This window comes from Haliotis rufescens, unplaced genomic scaffold (assembly GCF_023055435.1).
Source record: "Haliotis rufescens isolate VD_foot unplaced genomic scaffold, xgHalRufe1.0.p SCAF_32, whole genome shotgun sequence".
Classification (NCBI taxonomy): domain Eukaryota; kingdom Metazoa; phylum Mollusca; class Gastropoda; order Lepetellida; family Haliotidae; genus Haliotis; species Haliotis rufescens.
Window position 1 is genome coordinate 1,757,157 of NW_025964024.1, and position 21,392 is coordinate 1,778,548.

At 41.4% G+C, this 21,392-nt stretch overlaps 1 protein-coding gene across 1 annotated transcript; it reads right to left on the minus strand.

The window, feature by feature from the left end:
* Positions 1-1,536: 1,536 nt before the first annotated feature.
* On the minus strand, positions 1,537-18,734 carry LOC124149143 (deoxyribose-phosphate aldolase-like). The gene is made up of 7 exons (XM_046520522.2): positions 18,630-18,734; positions 15,996-16,093; positions 11,908-12,154; positions 11,021-11,155; positions 10,148-10,276; positions 8,449-8,561; positions 1,537-5,083 (listed from the first exon to the last, which is right to left on the minus strand). Exons 1-7 carry the CDS (start codon positions 18,658-18,660, stop codon positions 4,877-4,879), a joined length of 960 nt encoding a protein of 319 aa, XP_046376478.1. The 5' UTR covers positions 18,661-18,734; the 3' UTR covers positions 1,537-4,876.
* Between the last annotated feature and the right edge of the window lie 2,658 nt (positions 18,735-21,392).

The following is a 21,392-nucleotide window of genomic DNA, read 5'->3' on the forward strand; positions in this document are numbered from 1 at the left end:
TCTCTGGAAGGTGCGATGTCCACTAGACCACGGAGGCGGAGCGCCAGGCAGGGACACAAGTATCATCTTTTAACATCTATTGGTATGACATGGCTAGGGTTCGAACCACAAACCCTCCACTCTCTGGAAGGTGCGATGTCCACTAGACCACGGAGGCGGTCGACATTTAGAGAGGAACAAACAAATGGATGGCAACCATTTTAGGCTATGTGAATAAGCAATTCCATCTGTGAACTGAAAAACTAAGTGTTCCATATTCCTTAAACTGGTCCTGTTGGCAAATTGGTGATACACACATTGTCAGCACATTACAGTACACAACATGTGTCTGCCTCACACAAATTAAGCTGTATGTTCACGTGAGTTGGGATCACCACTTTCAATATTATTTCAGTCATGTGGCAGTGTGGCAGTTTAATGTGTTTGAGGGATAGACGCTTATTATCGCTTGATAAAACTCACGAGCCGGATACGGTTTTGATAGGCCAAGGATCATAATTGGGACAAATATGGGATTTGAACCCTGGAATCACAGATCATTACATGGTTAACTAGAATGAACACATATTGCAGTAATCCACTCTCTATTACCTTAACAGTTCTGGTATGGTAAAAAAAGGCAGACATTTTGGAGAAATTTCCAATGATCTGATGCTGTTTACCTTTAAAATGCTGGCTAGGGTTGTAACGATACACTTTGTTGCAATACATTTAAATAGTAAGGAACGAAGGAGAACAATATAACATACTTAGCACAGGGTTAACATATCTCCTTAAAATATACTTGTATCAGATTGTATCAATACATGACCTCACAATACAACACTGGTATCATGGCAATGTATTGCAATGCAGGGAACAATCAATGAATTGTCATGCCCTTTTGCTGATCTTAATTAATCATGTTAAGAGCTAAGGTTTAAGAGTCTGAGCAGAAAGGCCATGGTGGTCACCTCCTGTTTTAGCTGCTGAGAGTGAGGGTATGTGTGGGCAGGATTTTACACTTCCAGTAATGTTACAGCAAAATCATGACTAGTCTAACACATTGTACCATTTGTGACAAGAGAACAAACTAGCATACTTACAAACCATCCAGCCTTTGAAATTCATGCTAGTCTGCTAGCCTGAGACTACTAATTTGTATTAAGGACTAGTAAAAATCCGGTGGTAGTAGCATTTGAGGGCTATACTTCTGAACCAGTGAATCAATTTTTCAATAATTTTACAAATTGGAACGTATAAAACTGACAGAAAAATTAAACATAGCAATCATTATTATCTTGTTCAAGCAGATCTACCGTAGCTATCATTTCTGAGGACTAGTCTGGACTAGTCTTAACCTGAATTTCTAAGGCTGCAAGATCTTGGAAATTCGAAGTGATGGGGTACTTACTGAGTAATTACAAGGAATTCTGATGTGACCTTGCAGGCTAGTGAACGCTAACAGGTTTATTATGAAGGCCCATCAACCAGCTCATTTCACCAACCCAGTTTTGATTAAACACTGTGCAGAAAATAAAGACACATCAACACATATTATATAAGTAATGCTTTAATAACTGCCACACAATGGCAGAATAACATATAATATACACATCCACGTCAGCCTGACAAGGCAACATCCACACAGTGGTGTGATTGGCATTAGAAGGATAAGGAGGGGGAGGAAGTGGGGGTGGGGGTGGATGTCAGGGAGTAGATTGGCTCTGTTCCAATCACTCATCTTGGGTCCTGCTGAAGTCTGTGTTGAACACCTGTAGTGCTTTGATGGTTGTAGGTAAACAACAACTGCTTACAAAGGTCATCTCTCAAAACTCTGTTTGTACTACAAGAACACTTGACTGTATTAGTATAATGGACAATCAAAATCTATACTTGAACTTCCATACAGGTTTGCTGTAGGCTTAGCAATGAGATCAGTTCGAGAACTGAAAACAAAGTGATTCGGGTCTACGGCATCATGACTCTCATTTACTAGCATACACTTATGGCACAAAGATTGCTTAATGGGGGAACAGAGTACAGCATTTAGATAAAAGAACACTGATGCACTATTTTCAGCCACCTATCATCTTGTATCATCCACTATTTAGTTCTGGTATTGGAATAATTGTTACATGCAACTGCTGACAAAGTGACCAGAGGTGCTGGAAGGTAGCCAATCTGGTGATTGGTTCACATGGAAGAGAGCACCGCTGGGCGCCATTTCCACAAGGCAATGTTATCTCTAAGTCTATGATAATGTATGGGAGTTACAATCCTCCTAGACCAAAGATTGCTTCAAGGAAAGGGGCCCAAGTCAGTGTTAACATTCCAGGCTTGTACCCACACAAATACACTGTCATATAGGCTATATGCTCTTGTAATTTGGATATCAATTGTCTTTATTTCCTCAAAATACATATGAAAAGAAAAAGAATGAACAAAACAAATCAACATAATAACAAGGATGACAATTAATTTGTCAACTTATGGCAAGATCTAGAGTGATGAAGGCATGTTTCCTGTATATATATACCATTATATATCCTGACTCTACACTAAGCACAAGACTGAGGAATCACTCTGGACACAGCAAGTTTTCATATTTCGAGGGTGATTCATGCCTAGTCAAAATAGAAATATAGGTTTGCAATAAATGAATGCATATGCATATGATCTGATTTGAGACAAAAACAAAAGGCATTTTTTCCCAATAGTAAAGAGAATACACTCAACCAACATGTCAAAAGTCAGTGCCAGAGACTAAAATGCTATTACTTGTCAGCCTTAAATGCAGTTTACCTTCTTGATCGTGTTCACTGAAACTACTGAGGTCAGTATGTAGTATCTTAATGTCCTAATTCTGTCTTTTCTACACAATCACAAGTTACAAACTGAGAAAAATATTTATCCTACACACCCATTTCTGCATGCAAATTGAATAAAAAAGTATGGCTTCATTTTGAAAAAAGAAGTTATTTAAAAAAAAGTTATGTAACTGGTGTTCACTCAGCCAATATCTTTAACAAAACATGACTTCCAACTGGTACAGGGTTTCCTGGGCTGGATGAACACCTACACATAACACACACAACAGATGATAAGAATAAAACCAAAACAAAACCATAAACAAGTAATCTACATTCAATCCAAACAAAATAACAAATGGTTAAATAATAAAGATATTGCTGACTTCAGCTGTCAAGAAAAACAATATGAACACTCTTCTATCAAGACTGAGGGCAAATCTGTCAAAGAGAGGAAGTCCCTACCAGGCAGCCATAGTATTGTCAACACATATAGAGGCTCGCATCAACCTCAATGTCCAGGAGTGAGTGAGTGAGTTCGGGTTTTACTGTCAGCATAATTTCATCCTTATGGCTGGGGACACCATGAAAGGGCTCCTCATACCTACCCATGTGGGGAATCGAAACTGCATCTTCAGCACGACAAACCGTTTTATCATCAATTAACAAACAGTTCTTAGCAGCTAAGGGAGGCAACTCTGTACAGCAAGTGTTTCAGCCCACAAGTCCACCAGCCCATAAGTCCATCCTGCTCTCTCTACATCAGTAGATAACCTCTTATCTCGTGCATCCTGTTCCAAAATAAATCTCCACCTATCTGCCTACATTGTGTTGATTCCCTGTGTCCCTGCATAACAACTATGACATTACTCTGGATTCAAATATCCTCCATTTACTGACCATTTTCGAAACTGCATACATTTTCCTGAGAATTATGGAAATACTTTTTCCAAACTAAACAAGGGAGCCAGTGTTCGAAGCTCCTTCAAAACTGCAATAGGTCCTGAGATGAACATTTTCATATTGTCAAGGTCAGTTTCAGAAAATATGTTTGAAAATTTACAATTTTTAAATGCTGGGGGGGCTCTGTTTAAACATCGCTTCAACGGTTTCTGTACACTTCATTATGATCTTGGAGAAACATTATTTCACTCTTAATCTTCTTGTTTACTTGTTTATACTCAACCTTTAAAAGGAATAATCAGATATGTCATTCGATTAAAATATACACTTCCGTATTATGAGAATCAGTTCTGTGTAGCATCATGATCATCATAAGATAAAAATATCGCTATCAAAAGTGGATAAGTATATAAGCATTGTTCCTTTGTTGTTTTTGTTGTTGTTAAATGCAGCACTCAGCAATATTCCAGCTATATGACGGCGGTCTGTATAATAATCGAGTCTGGACCAGACAATCCAGTGATTGACATCATGAGCATCAATCCACGCAATTGGGATACGATGACAAGCGTTAACCAAGTCAGCGAGCCTGACCACCCGATCCTGTTAGTCCCTTTACAACAAGCATAGTTGCCTTTTACGGCAAGCATGGGTTGCTGAAGACCTATTCTAACCCGTATCTTCACATGCTTCCTATCAAGATACATTCGCAATGGTAAGCATGTTTTTCAAGACTGTGATCTTATGTTAAATCTTGAGTACATTAGCATACATAATGACGAAAAACATTTTTAAAAAAACAATCACAAAATAAAATGTGTTCTTTGCGATAACATGCATATATTAAGTGTTTCATCATGATATACAAAGCAAAAAGCTTTTTTGTTACTTTGAACACATATCAAAGCATCAGTTGTATGTATCATTTACATCATGTATATTGCCAGTCCTGCCTTATCTCGGGCACCAGGACAAGGAAATATGGTTTCCCAAGTCCTCTGAAGCAGTCTTAAGAAAAACAAATTTCTAAGGCTGACCAACCCTCAACAACTGAGCAAAACCAGTTTATATAAATGATTCTCGGAAATACCTGGTCCTTACGTCTGACTATCACACTGCGATCTCAGTGGCAATGACCAACACCATAATTATATGTGTGTATCTGTGATTCGTTGACATCAAACCTACGCCATTGACAGCTCATGAGCTGCAGCATAGTGTCCGGTGACGTAGTGGAATATCTGCCGTTCAATGTCCCCCAACAGACTGCTGGCGCCGATACGGAACAGATTTGGTTTGGTCCAATCATCTCCCAGTTCCTCCTTCATCATTGAGAGCCAGGTACACGAATCTTTGGCTGTCCGGATCCCCCCTGCAGGTTTGAACCCGACCTGTGATCATACAACATCCGGGGTTAATATAGTTGACATGTTGAGACCTGAGGTTTGTTTGTTTGTTTGTTGTTTCACGCCCCACTCAGCACTATTCGAGCTATATGATGGCGGTCTGTAAATAATCGAGTCTGGAGCAGACAATCCAGTGATTGATATCATGAGCATCAATCCAAGCAATTGGGATCGATGACATGAATCAACTAGTCAGCGAGCCTGACCACCCGATCCTGTTAGTCGCCTCTTACGACAAGCATAGTCGCCTTTTACGGCAAGCATGGGTTGCTGAAGACCTATTCTATCCCGGATCTTCACGGTTCAGACCTGAGGTGAGAAACAGCTAGGTGTTTGTGTGGCTGCTTGTACTAGTCTGGCTTAATGCCGATTTGTTGGTGCTAGTCCACAAAATACAATACCCGCAGTTTAACATGAATACCTCACTCAGACACAGTACACTGACTGTGAGCCGACCAGTCCTTGTTTTATGCCCTTAAAAATTCAAACACAAGTTTTGAACAACATTGTGCTGCTAAATACCAAAAACAATTGTTAAGACTGAAGCTATTCAGAAGATATAGAAGCTGCCAAAGTAGTAGTAACAGAATTACTTCCCTTGACCTGTTAACATTAACCTTGACCAAATGATATGTGGGCCTACAGCATGACTAGATGGCTTGTACAAGCTTCATTCCTGACATTACACTCTACAGAGTTGTGTCCCTTCATATCATTTGGTATAATTCAATATTTACTCCTATGAAAACTGCAGAAAATTAACCTGCTGTCTCATGGACTGTGACAATTAATGGCTGTAAACATGACAGAGTTGTGTCCCTTGATAAGATACATTTGGTATAATTCCATATTTACCCTTATGAAAACTGCAGAAAATTAACCTGCTGTCTCATGGAGTGTGACAATTACTGGATGTAAACATGACAGAGTTGTGTCCCTTAATAATACACATTTAGTATACATTTATTTACACTTTTGAAAATTGCAGAATATTAACCTGTTGCCTTATTGTCTGTGACAGTGTCAGGCCGTGAAAAAGCTTAAGCATTTGATTACTAGATTTTGCATATATCTCACCAGGTAAGTCTTACGCAAGGTAGTGGAAGGACAGTAGTATCAGGGTAGTGGTATTACCATTATCAATCTCATTAAAATCAGGTCTAAGTTCTCGCTGCCGCTAAACAAAGATCTGAGGACATCCCATTACGGATCACATCAGAACGACCTTTCGCGACTTTGACTGACCACTGAAAGGACTAACAAGAAGTCGACATCAGCCAATTAGAAAGCAGCATTCTTGAGCTTTATGGCACTTGTTTCGACCTGGCGACTTCCATTTCAGACCACGCTTGAAAGCTATGTTGACACAGTTCACGATTAAAATTTTGAACATTGATCAAACATTCCGGAATGTCTAATATATGGTTGAGATTGTAAGGCAGTGCTTCCCACGTACTGTGCATAGCCTCCTCCGTTCAAATGTTTATCCCACGGAAGTGAGAGATAGACGATTATTTTGATGTTATCAGTCGTAGGGGCTGTAATATCTCATGTTAACATTTTCGAGTTTGCATAATTAGAAAAGACATTCCGACTGTCACTTTCATGATCTGGTAAGCGACGCTTTGATTGGTCAGATGAAAGGTCGTGGCCCGTAATTGGATGTTCTCAGATCTTTGTTAAGCGATAGCGAGAACTAAGATCTGATTTTAAGGAGATTGACAGATTGTAGGTGTTTGTGATGCAAAGTCTGTTCCCCTTATACTTGTTCAGCACCATGACCGCCTCTGTGATCTAGTGGAAGGGCATCCATCCTGAGAGCGGAAGGTCTGGGGTTTGATCCCAGGCCATGTCATACCAATAGATGTTAAAAGATGGAACTTACCCTGTTTGGCGCTCGGCATTATGTGGCTAAAACAAGGACTGGTCGGCTGGGAGTCAATATACTGTGTCTGAGTGGGGTATTCATGTTAAACTGAGGCATGGTATCTCAGTGGGCTAGCACTATAACCTCGGCATTAGCCCGGACAAGTACAAGCAGCCACACACACACGTGCATGTTCATCGCTATATAAGTGATCTGCTGAGACCGCATAGAAATATTTCGGCATATAGAATACATCGTAAATAAATAGGAAATAATTGTTGCTGATAACTCACATGAAATTGAAAGGTTACTTGAAGGTCAATTGGTCAATTTTACGATGGTTCTAGAATGTTGTACAGTGTTGATGGTACCATGTTGTACAGTGTTGACAGGGTACCATGTTGTACAGTGTTGACAGGGTACCATGTTGTACAGTGTTGACAGGGCACCATGTTGTACAGTGTTGATGGCACCATATTGTACAGTGTTGATGGTACCATGTTGTACAGTGTTGACAGGGTACCATGTTGTACAGTGTTGATGGTACCATGTTGTACAGTGTTGATGGTACCATGTTGTACAGTGTTGACAGGGTACCATGTTGTACAGTGTTGACAGGGTACCATGTTGTACAGTGTTGACAGGGCACCATGTTGTACAGTGTTGATGGTACCATGTTGTACAGTGTTGATGGTACCATGTTGTACAGTGTTGACAGGGCACCATGTTGTACAGTGTTGACAGGGCACCATGTTGTACAGTGTTGATGGTACCATGTTGTACAGTGTTGACAGGGCACCATGTTGTACAGTGTTGATGGTACCACGTTGTTCAGTGTTGACAGGGCACCATGTTGTACAGTGTTGATGGTACCATGTTGTACAGTGTTGATGGTACCATGTTGTATTGTGTTGACAGGGTAATGTTGTACAGTGTTTACAGGGTACCATGTTGTACAGTGTTGACAGGGCACCATGTTGTACAGTGTTGATGGTACCATGTTGTACAGTGTTGATGGTACCATGTTGTACAGTGTTGACAGGGCACCATGTTGTACAGTGTTGATGGTACCATGTTGTACAGTGTTGATGGTACCATGTTGTATTGTGTTGACAGGGTAATGTTGTACAGTGTTTAAAGGGTACCATGTTGTACAGTGTTGATGGCACCATATTGTACAGTGTTGATGGTACCATGTTGTATTGTATTGACAGGGTAATGTTGTACAGTGTTGACAGGGTACCATATTGTAAAGTGTTGATGGTACCACGTTGTTCAGTGTTGACAGGGCACCATGTTGTACAGTGTTGATGGTACCATGTTGTACAGTGTTGATGGTACCATGTTGTACAGTGTTGATGGTACCATGTTGTATTGTATTGACAGGGTAATGTTGTACAGTGTTGACAGGGTACCATGTTGTACAGTGTTGATGGCACCATATTGTACAGTGTTGATGGTACCATGTTGTATTGTGTTGTACCTTAAAGCTGGTCCTCTGGTGGTACTCCCGTATGGCTCTCACCATCACCAGCGCAACGGGGAATGTTGCGTTCACTCCCTCCTTCCCAGTCGATGTCTTGATGAAGTCAGCACCTGCACAGACATCAACTTCTCACTATTCAACATAAACACTTCACCCAATATTTATGTGGATCTTGGTGATTTTGTTTGAGAGCCAGAAGTCGATTTCGTTATGTGATTTTGATTTTGGTCTATGCATAGACTTGTTACCATGGTTAGTCCAGTCAAAATATAACTCCATAATTGCAGCCTAGTTCAGCAAGGGTTGAAACTGGACATTTAAAATCAGGTAACTCCTTTGCATTGGGAAGATGCCCCCATCCCCCTCCACACCACCCCTTCACAAGCCTCCCCATCCCCCTCCACACCACCCCCTCACAAGCCTCCCCCTCAACACCACCCACTCACAAGCCTACCCCAGCCCCTCCACACCATTCACTCACAAACCTCTCCCCCTCCACACCACCCACTCACAAGCCTCCCCACCCCTCCACACCACCCACTCACAAGCCTCCCCACCCCTCCACACCACCCACTCACAAGCCTCCCCACCCCTCCACACCACCCACTCACAAGCCTCCCCTCCACACCACCCACTCACAAGCCTCCCCCAGCCCCATCCACACTACTGCCTCACAAACCTCGCCCAGCATCCTCCACACCACCCTCGCACAAGCCTTCCCCAGCCCCCTCCACACAACCCCTCGCAAGCCTCCCCCATCCCCCACCACACCAACCACTCACAAGCCTCCCCCATACCCCTCCACACTACCCACTCACAAGCCTCCCCCCTCCACACCATCCACTCACAAGCCTCCCCTCCACACCACCCACACACAAGCCTCCCCACCCCTCCACACCACCCATGCACAAGCCTCCCCTCCACACCACCCACTCACAAGCCTCCCCTCCACACCACCCACTCACAAGCCTCCCCCAGCCCCATCCACACCACTGCCTTACAAACCTCGCCCAGCATCCTCCACACCACCCTCTCACAAGCCTCCCCCATCCCCCTCCACACCACCCCTCGCATGCCTCCCCCATCCCTCACAAGCCTCCCCCATCCCCCTCAAAACCACCCCTCACAAGCCTCCCCCATCCCCCTCCACACCAACTACTCACAAGCCTCCCCTCCACACCACCCACTCACAAGCCTGTCCCAGTCCCTCCACACCACTCACTCACAAGCCTCTCCCTCCACCCACTCACAAGCCCCCCCCCTCCACCAACTCACAAGCCTCCCCCTCCACACCGACCACTCACAAGCCTCCCCTCCACCCACTCACAAGCCTCCCCCTCCACCCACTCACAAGCCTCCCCCTCCACCCACTCACAAGCCTCCCCCTCCACTTATTCACAAGCCTCCCCTTCACACCACCCCTCACAAGCCTCCCCTCCACACCACCCCTCACAAGCCTCCCCCTCCACCCACTCACAAGCCTCCCCCTCCACCCACTCACAAGCCTCCCCCTACACCCACTCACAAGCCTCCCCCTCCACCCATTCACAAGCCTCCCCTTCACACCATCCCTCACAAGCTTCCCCAGCCCCTACATGCCACCCACTCACAAGCCTCCCCCTCCACACCACCCACTCACAAGCCTCCCCACCCCTTCACACCACCCACTCACAAGCCTCCCCCTCCACACACTCACCTGCCATCATGCACACCATGCTGGCCTTGTACACATTCACCATCGACCCCAGCTCCCCGGTGGCCAAGATCGTCTTCATGTGAGCCTCCCCACAAGCCTCCCTCATCAGCTTCACCTCTTCGTAAATACCTGAGAAAAGAAATAATTGTTATTTTTACTAGTCGGCACAAAAAATCAGCTACAGAGTAGTGTTAATAATGGCAAAAGTGATAGTGTACAAGGAAATATAACTGGTCTTGGCAGACTTACACTGATTATATAATGTATGGTCTTAAGTGTGAATTAGACATTCAGTGTCAGTTAAATGCAGCCGTACAGCAAATAACCAAATATGTCATGTGGGGGGAATTCAAAGTGGCTCACGTTTCTCACTAGAAGGTTACTGTGACCTTTTGTTGTCAAAACATTGCCATCACCTGTCACACGTCGTATGTACAGTATTCAAATTAAAAAAACACTACAATAATATGGAAAGGCATAGTCAAAAAGCATATTTTACTAATCACCTTACCTGTAACTGCGACCTTGACCTCACCATTTCCAATAAGGCCCTGCCCAATGGGTGACATGTACCAAGTCTCATTGACCTACAGTAAGTGCTTCTCATTTTTGTATGACCTTGACCTATGCTTAGAACTTGCTGTCAAGGCCTTAGTTTGTTTGTTTGTTGTGTTTATGACAGTGTTACATAGCTAATCAAGTCTGGACCAGACAATCAAGTGATTGACATCATGAGCATCGATCTACACAATTGAAATATGATGGCATGCATCAACCAAGTCAGCGAGCCTGACTACCTGATTCAGTCAGCTTAACACTTCCACAGGGATGATTAATGTCTAGTCTCCAGACCTGTAAATCATAGTTACACACCTTTCCAGTTGCCTGTGAGTGCATAGTGCCTGTTGATGACGATGTCTATCTCGGAGGCTCCATCTGCTACAGCTATTCCGATCTCCTCCAGCCTCGTCTTCAGGGGCACCTGTCCCGTGGGGAACCCAGTGGCAACTAGACGGGGAGGAAAACAAAGAATCAGTTCAGACTGGACTAATTTAAATGATAATGTCAGCCTGGAGATGATAACACTGACACAACTGCCTGACATGACAAGTTGCACTAACCATGAGGAGGAGCTGGAGACATTCTTCACAAGGTCAGAGTGAGAGAGTTAAAGTTTAACGTCACATCGGCAATATTTCAGCCATATCGTGACGATTAACAAGTTCAGAGGTAGGAGAAATGGAGACATAACTTCCGGAATGAAGCTAGGGTTGCATATCATTATTATTAGTAGTAGTAGTAGTATTATAATTATTTTTATTATTATTATTATTATTATTATTAATGGGCACTTCATTTTCATTCTCATCTCCCGGGAAAGAAAACAACACAAGCAGCCTGTGAGGCCCTAGAAAGTTAACAGTCACATTACCATCTCATCCTACCGGGTACCCATTCACTGCTGGTAAACACAGGCATAATTCTTATTTTTGATTATGACCTGGATAATTTAGGACATTTTTTAGATAGACTGATGATTTCCTCAAAATGATATTTTTGATCTAAAGGCTTCCTCTGTTCGAGTCAGAAGTCATTTAAGTTAGGCCATCAAATATTTTCAGAGGGCCATCTTGCCCTTTTGATAAAGCACCCAGCAGTCTCTCAAAACCTTTTGTGTCAAATGACTTAGGAAGGCAAAAAACGTAAATAACATTATTTCTTAAACATTTTCAGCAAACTCGATGTCACCAGCTTCCTACCTGATGCAATAGGGATCTGTTTAGCATTGGACTTCTTGAGCACAGCCGCACAGTCGGACACTCTGTTGGCGTACACACAGACTGCCCCGACAGTGATGCCTTTGTCCAACATGTCCATTGCTTTCAGCAGGTCCTCTCGGATCGGTTGTCGGGCTTTGAAACATAACCGTGACACGTTGGCTGGCGTGTCATCCCCAGCCAATGTTGTCAGATCGATACAGGTGACTGCCCGCAACAGCCATGCAGCCTTGAAGAAAAATAGACATATCTGATTGATTTGTAGCAAATTCTAAGCAGGAAGCAAAACCATAATGAACTCTCTCAAAACTTCTTTTCACCTTGACTGAGTCCAGGGAGTCCAATAAATAATTATATAAGATAATAAATCGCAAAGAACAACATGAACAATGACGAACGAAGCATGGTTTATTTCACAATAAGACATTGTTCTATCATGGCGTCATTTCTGAAGATTCGAACACACGCTCTCAACTTCGTGACATCGTAAATTGGATGACATTATTTTAAAGAGGGACATGCCTATTGAGTTGCTCCCCATAGATCTAGCTGGACAGCCCAGATGAACACAATGGCCGAACGATCACATCCAAAAGTGGGAGGAATATGACAACCGGTATTGGGAGAAATGGTGCAGATAATTGATGAGAATGTTGTGAGAATACCAAATTTAACCCACCTGTACATAAAAAGAAGTAGTCCCACATTGCTGGGGTCAGATTGTATTCGGGGAGTCATCATTATTTAAAAACTGGTAAATGTTTTAAAGCTTATACAAGTTATTGACATTCTTAAAAAGGCTATACAAATGCTGAAAGCTCATATAAGAAATAATGACTCATGGTTGTTGTTTATCATAAAATAAAACACTGCAGGGAGAATAAACCACTCAGAGCTGCCCTCATGATTTATTCTCCCAATAGAGTTTTATTGTACGATAACAACGACCACTTGTCGTTTATTTCTTTATTAGGTGTCCTTGCAGGCAATATGAGAGTCCTGTAAAGTAATGAAATGGTGTAAAGTACTCAACATGTTGATAATTTCTTTAGAAAGAGGAATGAATCAAAGATCATGTGGACAGTGGTCATGATTGATGGATGAAATAACAGACACCCATAACTGCTCTTGATGCGCTGTAGGTACAACGAATATTATTGTGCGTCCCTAGAGACGCAGTGAATCTTTTTCTGTGTCCATTCTCTATATCTGTGCACACTGGACGCACAGCTGTGAGTCGCAGAAACCCTGATGTATTGCTTGTTGTTTAACGCCACACTCAGCAATAATCCAACTAGATGTCAGCAAACTTTTAGTAATGAAGTCAGGACCAGATGATCAAGTGATTACCGGTAATATTATGAGCAGCGATGAACGCTGTCGAGATCCGATGCCACCCAATAAACCAAGTCACAGAGTCTGACTTCCTGATCCTTTAGTCACCTCTTACAACCAACACTGCTGGGGAGAAATTCGTACCAGAATCCACACAGGGGCTCAAAACTAGTGACCACATTATTCTGACCACATTGTCTCGCATCTCTTTTCTATTTCAGAGTCAATGTCTTGAGCAATACATCACAGAATTTAAGTAAGTGAGTAAGGTTTTACACCACTTTTAGCAATAATCCAGCAATATCACAGCAAGGGGCACCAGAAATAAGCTTCACATGTTGTACAGGGATTGACTTAGACCGCAATTCTGCGATATTCTCGCATAGTTGTCATAGATATTGCATCAACATTCCATCAGCGCCATTGAAAATCATGTACATCTTTCAATATTTTTTGCAATTGCTCAATATTATCTTCCGTACCAATAAAAGTAAAAAAACATTTGAAATATTTCTAGTGGCCAAACGGTAAGACGGATTTAGAGTTTTTAAAATATGCTACGATAGGTTTGCTTCCAGATTTGTTTATGAAAACTGTGACTTTGTCATTCAAATGTAACTCAAAAACATTGTGAATGTCAACAGTCTTTTCAACTTTGGGTTACTTGTAAACATTTTCTGGCTGCTGCTCATGGCAAACACGCTGCCTTCTGTGGGAAAAAAAAGGGGTAATTGTTGCTAATTAAGCAAAAGAGTGAACTAGGAACAATAAACTATCACTTCTAATTAATTGAAAATTCAATAATTGTTCCTTCAATACATTACACACTACAGATGGAAATAGACATCAAAATTGGTGAAAGCATCGTGTTTCATTTCATTCTGGAATGTAAATAACATATTTTCGCCAACAAACTGTAACACCATTTACCATGTTTACAACAGTCGCTATTTCCGGTCATTACTTTTAATATATTAAATTACCAAAGACCTCGAAATGTGATAACTCCAGATTGTTGTCTCCTGCATGCCAATGACATGAACAGCTGATGGTGGTAAACACGCTTCCTAAACTATCCATAATTGTCCTAGTGAATAATTCCTCTGGAAGTCGACAATGAACAGAAACATAAATACAAATGTAATTTTCTTTTCATACTAATCAGTGCTAATGCTTATATTTTTAAATATTTGCAGTGGAATAATAATGTTCACAAATTGGATATCTGAGGATATATCTATTTAATCAGTATCTAGTAACATTAATTGCAACATAATTCTAGCCATAAATACCAAAAATCAACAACAGTTTTCACTGTGTGAAAATGAAATATCTCTGAAAATTAGAAAAATCTCATCACACGCCCCAAAATCTCATTGCTTTTGGACCAGGGGAGATTTTCTGTTCTGCGTTATTATTTACAGCAGACAGTACAACATACAGTCTCAATCATCTCTGCCCATTCAAACTCGCCCAATCATGCATCTTCCACAGCTTGTTTTCTTTGTTTACAGTCATACTCATTACTGTTTATGAGAAATTTTCCTTTTTTCAGCCTGTTTGTTAATAAAATCATGTTTTTTCTCATCAACCACACCACGCCCGATTTAAAACTTCCCTCACATATTCATTCATCAACTGTTCAGTATCGCTTTGACACTTGAGCGTCAGTAACGAGTCGCTTACTAGAAACATCATAAATATAGTTGTCTCCCTTTCAATGCCTGCTGCGCAAACGCACTTCCAGTTTATTTCTGTAATAGACTGTGGCCAAGTATGTCGCCAATTTATGATACGAGCAACTATGTATTTCTTGTTATTAAGCAGTATGTGTGAGAGATGAAAACAGAGAGATAATCACAGATGTAGGTTTGAAACTAGTAAATGACCATAAAACTTAACTATTCACAACACAATATAAAAGTGGGCTAAATATCACCAGCAACTAAAGGTAGGCCACCATACTGGGGACCATGGGGACTTACAGTACCTTTGCTACCTGCATGGACCCCAGCAGGATTGACACCATCCCTTTTGTCACTGGTGATTATTGAGAAGGTTAGCCAAAGATTAAAACAAACACATATTCTACGATTAAAACACTGGTATATATAAAATACTTACATACGTGGGCTTACATACCCTCTCAGGGAGACAATAATTTTATGCCACTTCAACCCCCATCTGGGTTCAGCCTCTAATAATTGCAGTTCATAATCATATACTACCAATTTATAATATATATAACTTTCTACATCAAAATTTATCAATTAATTCAATTTCTTTCAAAAATTCAAGAACTAAATGAGAGTTTATGCTGAAAAGATAAACTCTCATTTAATTTTAGGTTATCCTGCATATTTTATTGAAAACGATTAGAGATGAATTGAATATGATTAAAATATGTACTCGCTCGGTAGGACGAGCGTTTGTTCAAATTTTCTCGCCCTGCACATGCTGCCACTTGTCAATACGAACAGACGAGCAGATTTTTCAAGCCCTGTTGCACACATTTGCCACTTTGGTTAAACCAGTGGCTTTGGTAAAAACTATCAAGCATCATATTCCATACTAGTTGATCCGGGAAGATCATATAAGAGACACAAGTCTGCAAAGTTAGTTACTGCGTTTTAGATCACTGGAACGCCCAGTCCCAAATTCCCACTTGAAACAGGATACCACTACAGAGTCCATTTGTAGAAAGCAATGATTTATATTACTAACATATCACCAACCTGCCATTGTTTCTTCACTGTCCTCCGTGTGCCCAGAGTGTCTGCCCGACGCTTCACAGCTGCCAGGTTAATGTTGACATTCTGAAACCAGCTCTCATCTACGGAGAAGCAAACATTCATTACAATAGGTGAGGTGAAATAGGGTTTCAGTGAGTGAGTGAGTGAGTATGGGTTTACGCCGCTTTTAGCAATATTCCAGCAATATCACGGCGGGGGACACCAGAAATGGGCTTCACACATTGTACCCATGTCGGGAATCAAACCCGGGTCTTCGGCGTGCCGAGCGAACACTTTAACCACTAGGCTACCAGCCCGCCCGAAATGGGGTTTTAGGTCACATTCAAGATAATTGCACTTATATAGCAACATGTGTGCGTGCTGTGCGTGCGTCGCTCGTCCTTACTAATGCTGATTTTATAGCGCTAGTCCACTGAGATACCATGCCGCAGTTTAACATGAATACCCCACTCAGACAAAGTATACTGACTCCCAGCCGACCAGTCCTTGTTTTAGCCACATAATGCCGAGCGCCAGACAGGGTAACAACAAGTACCATCTTTTAACGTCTTTTGGTATGTTTATTGTTTATTGGTTTGTTGTTTTACGTGGCATTATTCCAGCCATTTGACGGCGGTCTGTAAATAATCGAGTCTGGACCAGACAATCCAGTGATTTACATCATGAACAACGATCCACGCTTTTTCAATCGATGACATGCATCAATCAAGTCAGCGAGCCTGACCACCCGATCCCATTAGTCGCCTTTTACAACAAGCATAGTCGCCTTTCACGGCAAGCATGGGTTGCTGAAGACCTATTCTACCCTGGATCTTCACGGGTCTCTTTTGGTATGATGCAGCGGGGATCTAATCCCAGACTTTCCGCTCTCCAGGCAGACACTCTACCACTAGGCTACAGAGGTGGTGCTCATTACAATAGAGTAAGTGAGTAGGCGAATGAGTGAGGTTATACATAACTTTCAGCAATATCCCAGCAATATATGAGCTGTGATCATCAGAAATCAAAACCAGGCCTTTAGCTTGACAAGGGAATGCTTTAACCACTAGCTTACCTCACCACCCACAGTAATAGTTTTCAGTCAGATTCTCTTCACATATTTTCACCCCCCTCCCTGTCCATGAGTCTTTGAAATGATGCACATGGCCTGAAAAGTTGTTGAGTTGCTTTATAGATTGCAAATAGACAGAATGGTCATCTGCATCTTGTGCTTTAGGGCAGGTCTGCCATTCTGATTCAATTTGACATGAGCGTGGTTAATCTTCAACCTGTGTCTCCTCATAAACGATGAGGCTGATATAAAGCTGATCATAAATTGCTGACATTCATAAAGAGGAAAAGTGGGTTTTAGTCAGAGTATGACGAAGATTCAGAATCAGACTTTGACTTTGACAATGCACCACACTTTGACCCTCACACCATTCATCACACACATAGCCACATGATCATCAATGCAGTTCTTCAAATGACTTGTAATGCAGCCAGGGCAGAGGGCAGATTAGATTGTTGGTGTAGTGATCATGTTACATCCAAATATGTGTATATTGCATCTGAGTTTTTTGTAAGTTTTTTGCATGTTAAAATTGTTTGGTCATTTTTCTCTTTGATTTATGATTCCAGAACATAGCTACAACAGTACTAGTATCTGTTAACAAAAAACACACCTTTAATATCAGCCTACATTTTTCATTGACACGTTACCTTGGTTCCAAGTATTATCTGACAAATTCTTGTGTGCGTTGCATAAAACATCATGTGACTATAATTTACTGTGTGTTGTGAATATAATAGAAACCCCTGTGCTCTAAACGATGATTTGATTTTTTCATGATAAATTCCGACTAATCCAAACATTGATTTATGGTCTGTATTTAATTTTTATTCAGCATAATAGGTAGCATTGTTGTCTATTCAAGGGCGGTTGGGCAGCCTAGTAGTTTTCTGAAAATTCTTTGTGTAATTTTTGTATTATTTTACAATCGAATCCCTGGATATTATGTGTTTAAAGAGTCGTCAAAACATGCATGATGCACTTATTCAAAAACCAATTCATGCCAACTTTACCATGCGTATTAATTTTGTGCCTCCGAGTCCCCCAAATGTTTTGTCCCCCCCCCCCCCCCCCCCCCTCTCTCTCTCTCTCTCACACACACACACATTTAATAACTGTCCCTGACACGTGTATAGATCTGTATTTTTTCATCTTCATGAATGATCTGCGTAAAAGGAAACAGTAAACAAACTGACAAGCATAAGGGTCAACACCTACACATCCAAATACTGATCCACGAGTACAAGTATGGGGTTTGACAAGTGAAACTCATACCGCGTTCCTCTGTTGCGGTGTTCCAAAGATACAAAACTATCAGATATAGGCCTGTGTGTCACAAGATTTGGTTGTGTAGATGTGCTTAACCCATATACCAGACCCCAGCTGTAGGGACTTGGTCTACTTAGGTCAGGGTCGTTCCCATATCTCGTGAATCCTTCATTTCTCTCTAATTTATGCAAAATACTTTTGCATTGTCAATGCCAGACAACAATTTGTTGAACTTTCACATAAAATGTACAACGAATCCCTAATTATTCAACGACACAGACAGATTGATTACTGACCGAATTCAACTCCGGGATTCCTGGCAGCCATCGTGGATCGAAATGGGAGGTAACTCTAAAACATTAAACGTCTTCGCATACCACACACATTTGCCCCTGGCGAACCAACACACGGAAATTCACAACTTCGCATATTTGGATATGACTGTCATTTATCAATATATAGGAGCTGCAGATCTAACATTTGAAGGATATACATATTTCACTATGCAAATAATAAGTAATTATTTAATGTAATTGTACGCATTTTTTATGGTGTTTTTTGTTTGTTTGTATTGTTTTAATGGGGCACTGATCTAAAGCAATTCCCCGGGACTGGTTGTTGCCTTGTTATTGTTTTTTTCCCGTGGGTACCCGGATGATAAGGCAGAAACCTAGACTAGTTCGCAACCTGTGCTGCGCAATTCGTAAGAGCATTTGTCACTTTTATTGATATAGTATAAGGGCGTATGGTCACATTAATCAACAAAATTAAATACAGTTTTGGAAATGATAAGGAAAATTAGGTATCTTGTGGGTAGCATCGGTAATGGTGACGAAGTTTTGATAAGACACTTGCTTGGTAAGTGTGCGATTTTCGTTTACACTTTTTTGACTTGCAACACAAAGTAAATATTTCTCCTGAAGCCTGAAGATTCAGTTAAAAATATGTCCATCTGTATTATCATGACAACGAATTCCAAACATTTTTTATGTTTAATATCATCACCAAGAGACTCAAAATGTTACCAAGAGACTGAAAAGTACATTTCTATATTGTTTGGCTTCTAATCCAACATAATAATCTGTTGTGATGTTTTTAGGCCCTATTGGTCGTCTTAATCAATTTTGGATAATCTGTTAAAGAAATGGACAGATTTTTCAGCCAAAATGACTGAAATATTTACACATTTTATAAATTGCCTGAGAGAATCACATTTTACAAATTGGCTGTAATATGCAAAGGAAAAGACTTGTGAAAACAACGTCTATCGTGCATCGAAGAATTTTCCAACCAATCTGTCCAGTGCTACTGCAAATGAAGGAAAACAAAATGCGAATATCTTAATTACAACCTACCAAATTTATGTGTATAGTTTTAGGCAGCTTCCTTGTTCGAGGAATGTATCCGTGAATATACACACAAAGGAACAACATCCCAAACGTCTGTAGCTGTAGCTGAAATGTATTCGATGTCACGTGTCTCTGTAAAAAAATTTTTTAAATATATATATCGTTTCGGGATATTATAACCCGTGTTCGTTTCTCAACTGATCACTTAGATTGTTTCGCGTGTTTCACATAGACGTAAAGTCTGAAAGGTCGGCTGAGAAAGCCCACGTGACAACTATTTTCATAACGTCCACGGTTCCTTAAAAATTCCATTGAGCAATGAATCAATATATTATCGGTTAAACCTTTGAACAAAATATGTTGTTTTTACATCGGCACTTCACGCCATGATATGAGTGTATTCCCTTTGTTTTAGTAAACCTAGACATGTAAACACTCACTTTTGGCATATCCACCGTGCAAAATAAAAGTGATTAATCAATCAATGTATTTTCTGTTAATCCTTTGATGACTACGAACGATCCGCTGATTTACAAAAAAATAAATCAACTGATCATTCATCTCTTGCTGGACTGGCCACGTGCGTATTACATAACACACATTTCACCTCACTTCAAACCTGGATTTAGATTGAATAATTACCCCCGACACAATAAATGCCACATGGGAAGTTTCCTCAGGTATTCGGATTGGTGCTACCACCAATTATACCTGTAATAAATTCATTAACTGAGCATCAAGTGAATGACGACAAATACACAAGTGTAGGGTTACACCAGAAAACAAGGGATGACAAGGGAGTTATTATCGTATTATCGACGCAATCCGAAATCCTAAAAAGGCTTTCACTGCATTGATACTTTTTTTTAACTATAACAATCAGGGGTATTTTCAAATGACGACAACCGATGAACTCCGCCGTTCTTTTTGTCTGTTTGTTTAGGCTGAAGAAATTAATTAACATGCGCCCAGGATCACGAAAACTGTTGTCAATAAAGCACAAGATACAAATTGATCAGAACTAATTTTAATCACACGACTACTCAACAACACTCAACAAAATTTACATGTTAACTTTTAACCAGACGACAAGGTAAGGTACGACCCTTATCTCCCCCTGGAAGATAAGGGCGGGTAAGGACATGTCACATGATCCAGGTTTGATGATACAGCCTGCATCTACTTGTGAGTCCAGCTGTGTTTCTCAAGAGCTCTGGCCAAAGTGAACCTCCTTCCGCACTTGTGACAGACATGTTGCCTCTCAGTGCTGTGGTACTCCTTCCAGTGGTCAGAACAGGTCTTAGTGCTGGTGAATGTTTTGTTACACTGGGTGCAGGTCAGGCGTTCAGTGACGCATTCCTTGGCCAAACACGTTATCCGGTGACGTAGTAACATCTGGATATTGGGGTAAGACATGCTGCATCGAATACACTTGTATTTCCCGGACGCCACACTGTCCGGCGTGGGTCTAGTCAAGTTGGGTGTGAGTACAGGATGTGCTGACTGGGTAGCGGCGTGGGGCGAGTAGTAAGCGGAGGGTACGGGTGTGGTTCTCTGGATGACGTCACGGTGTTGTTTTTCGATGAATGGCGCCTGTTGGTATTCTGTCGTCTGCCTATACTGTGCGGCTCGTGCACGCGCTGTTGTCTGCCAATACGGCGCAGCTTGTGGTTGTTCTGTCGTCTGCTGCTCACCTGTAAGTTGTATAGA

Coding starts and splice junctions, on each gene's coding strand:
- LOC124149143 (XM_046520522.2), bottom strand. CDS start 18,660: ATGGCTGCCAGGAATCCCGGAGTTGAATTCG. Junction 10,277..11,020: donor ACTCACAGGCAACTGGAAAG/GTGTGTAACTAT, acceptor TTCTTTTCTCAG/GTATTTACGAAGAGGTGAAG. Junction 5,084..8,448: donor ACCAGAGGACCAGCTTTAAG/GTACAACACAAT, acceptor GTATGATCACAG/GTCGGGTTCAAACCTGCAGG.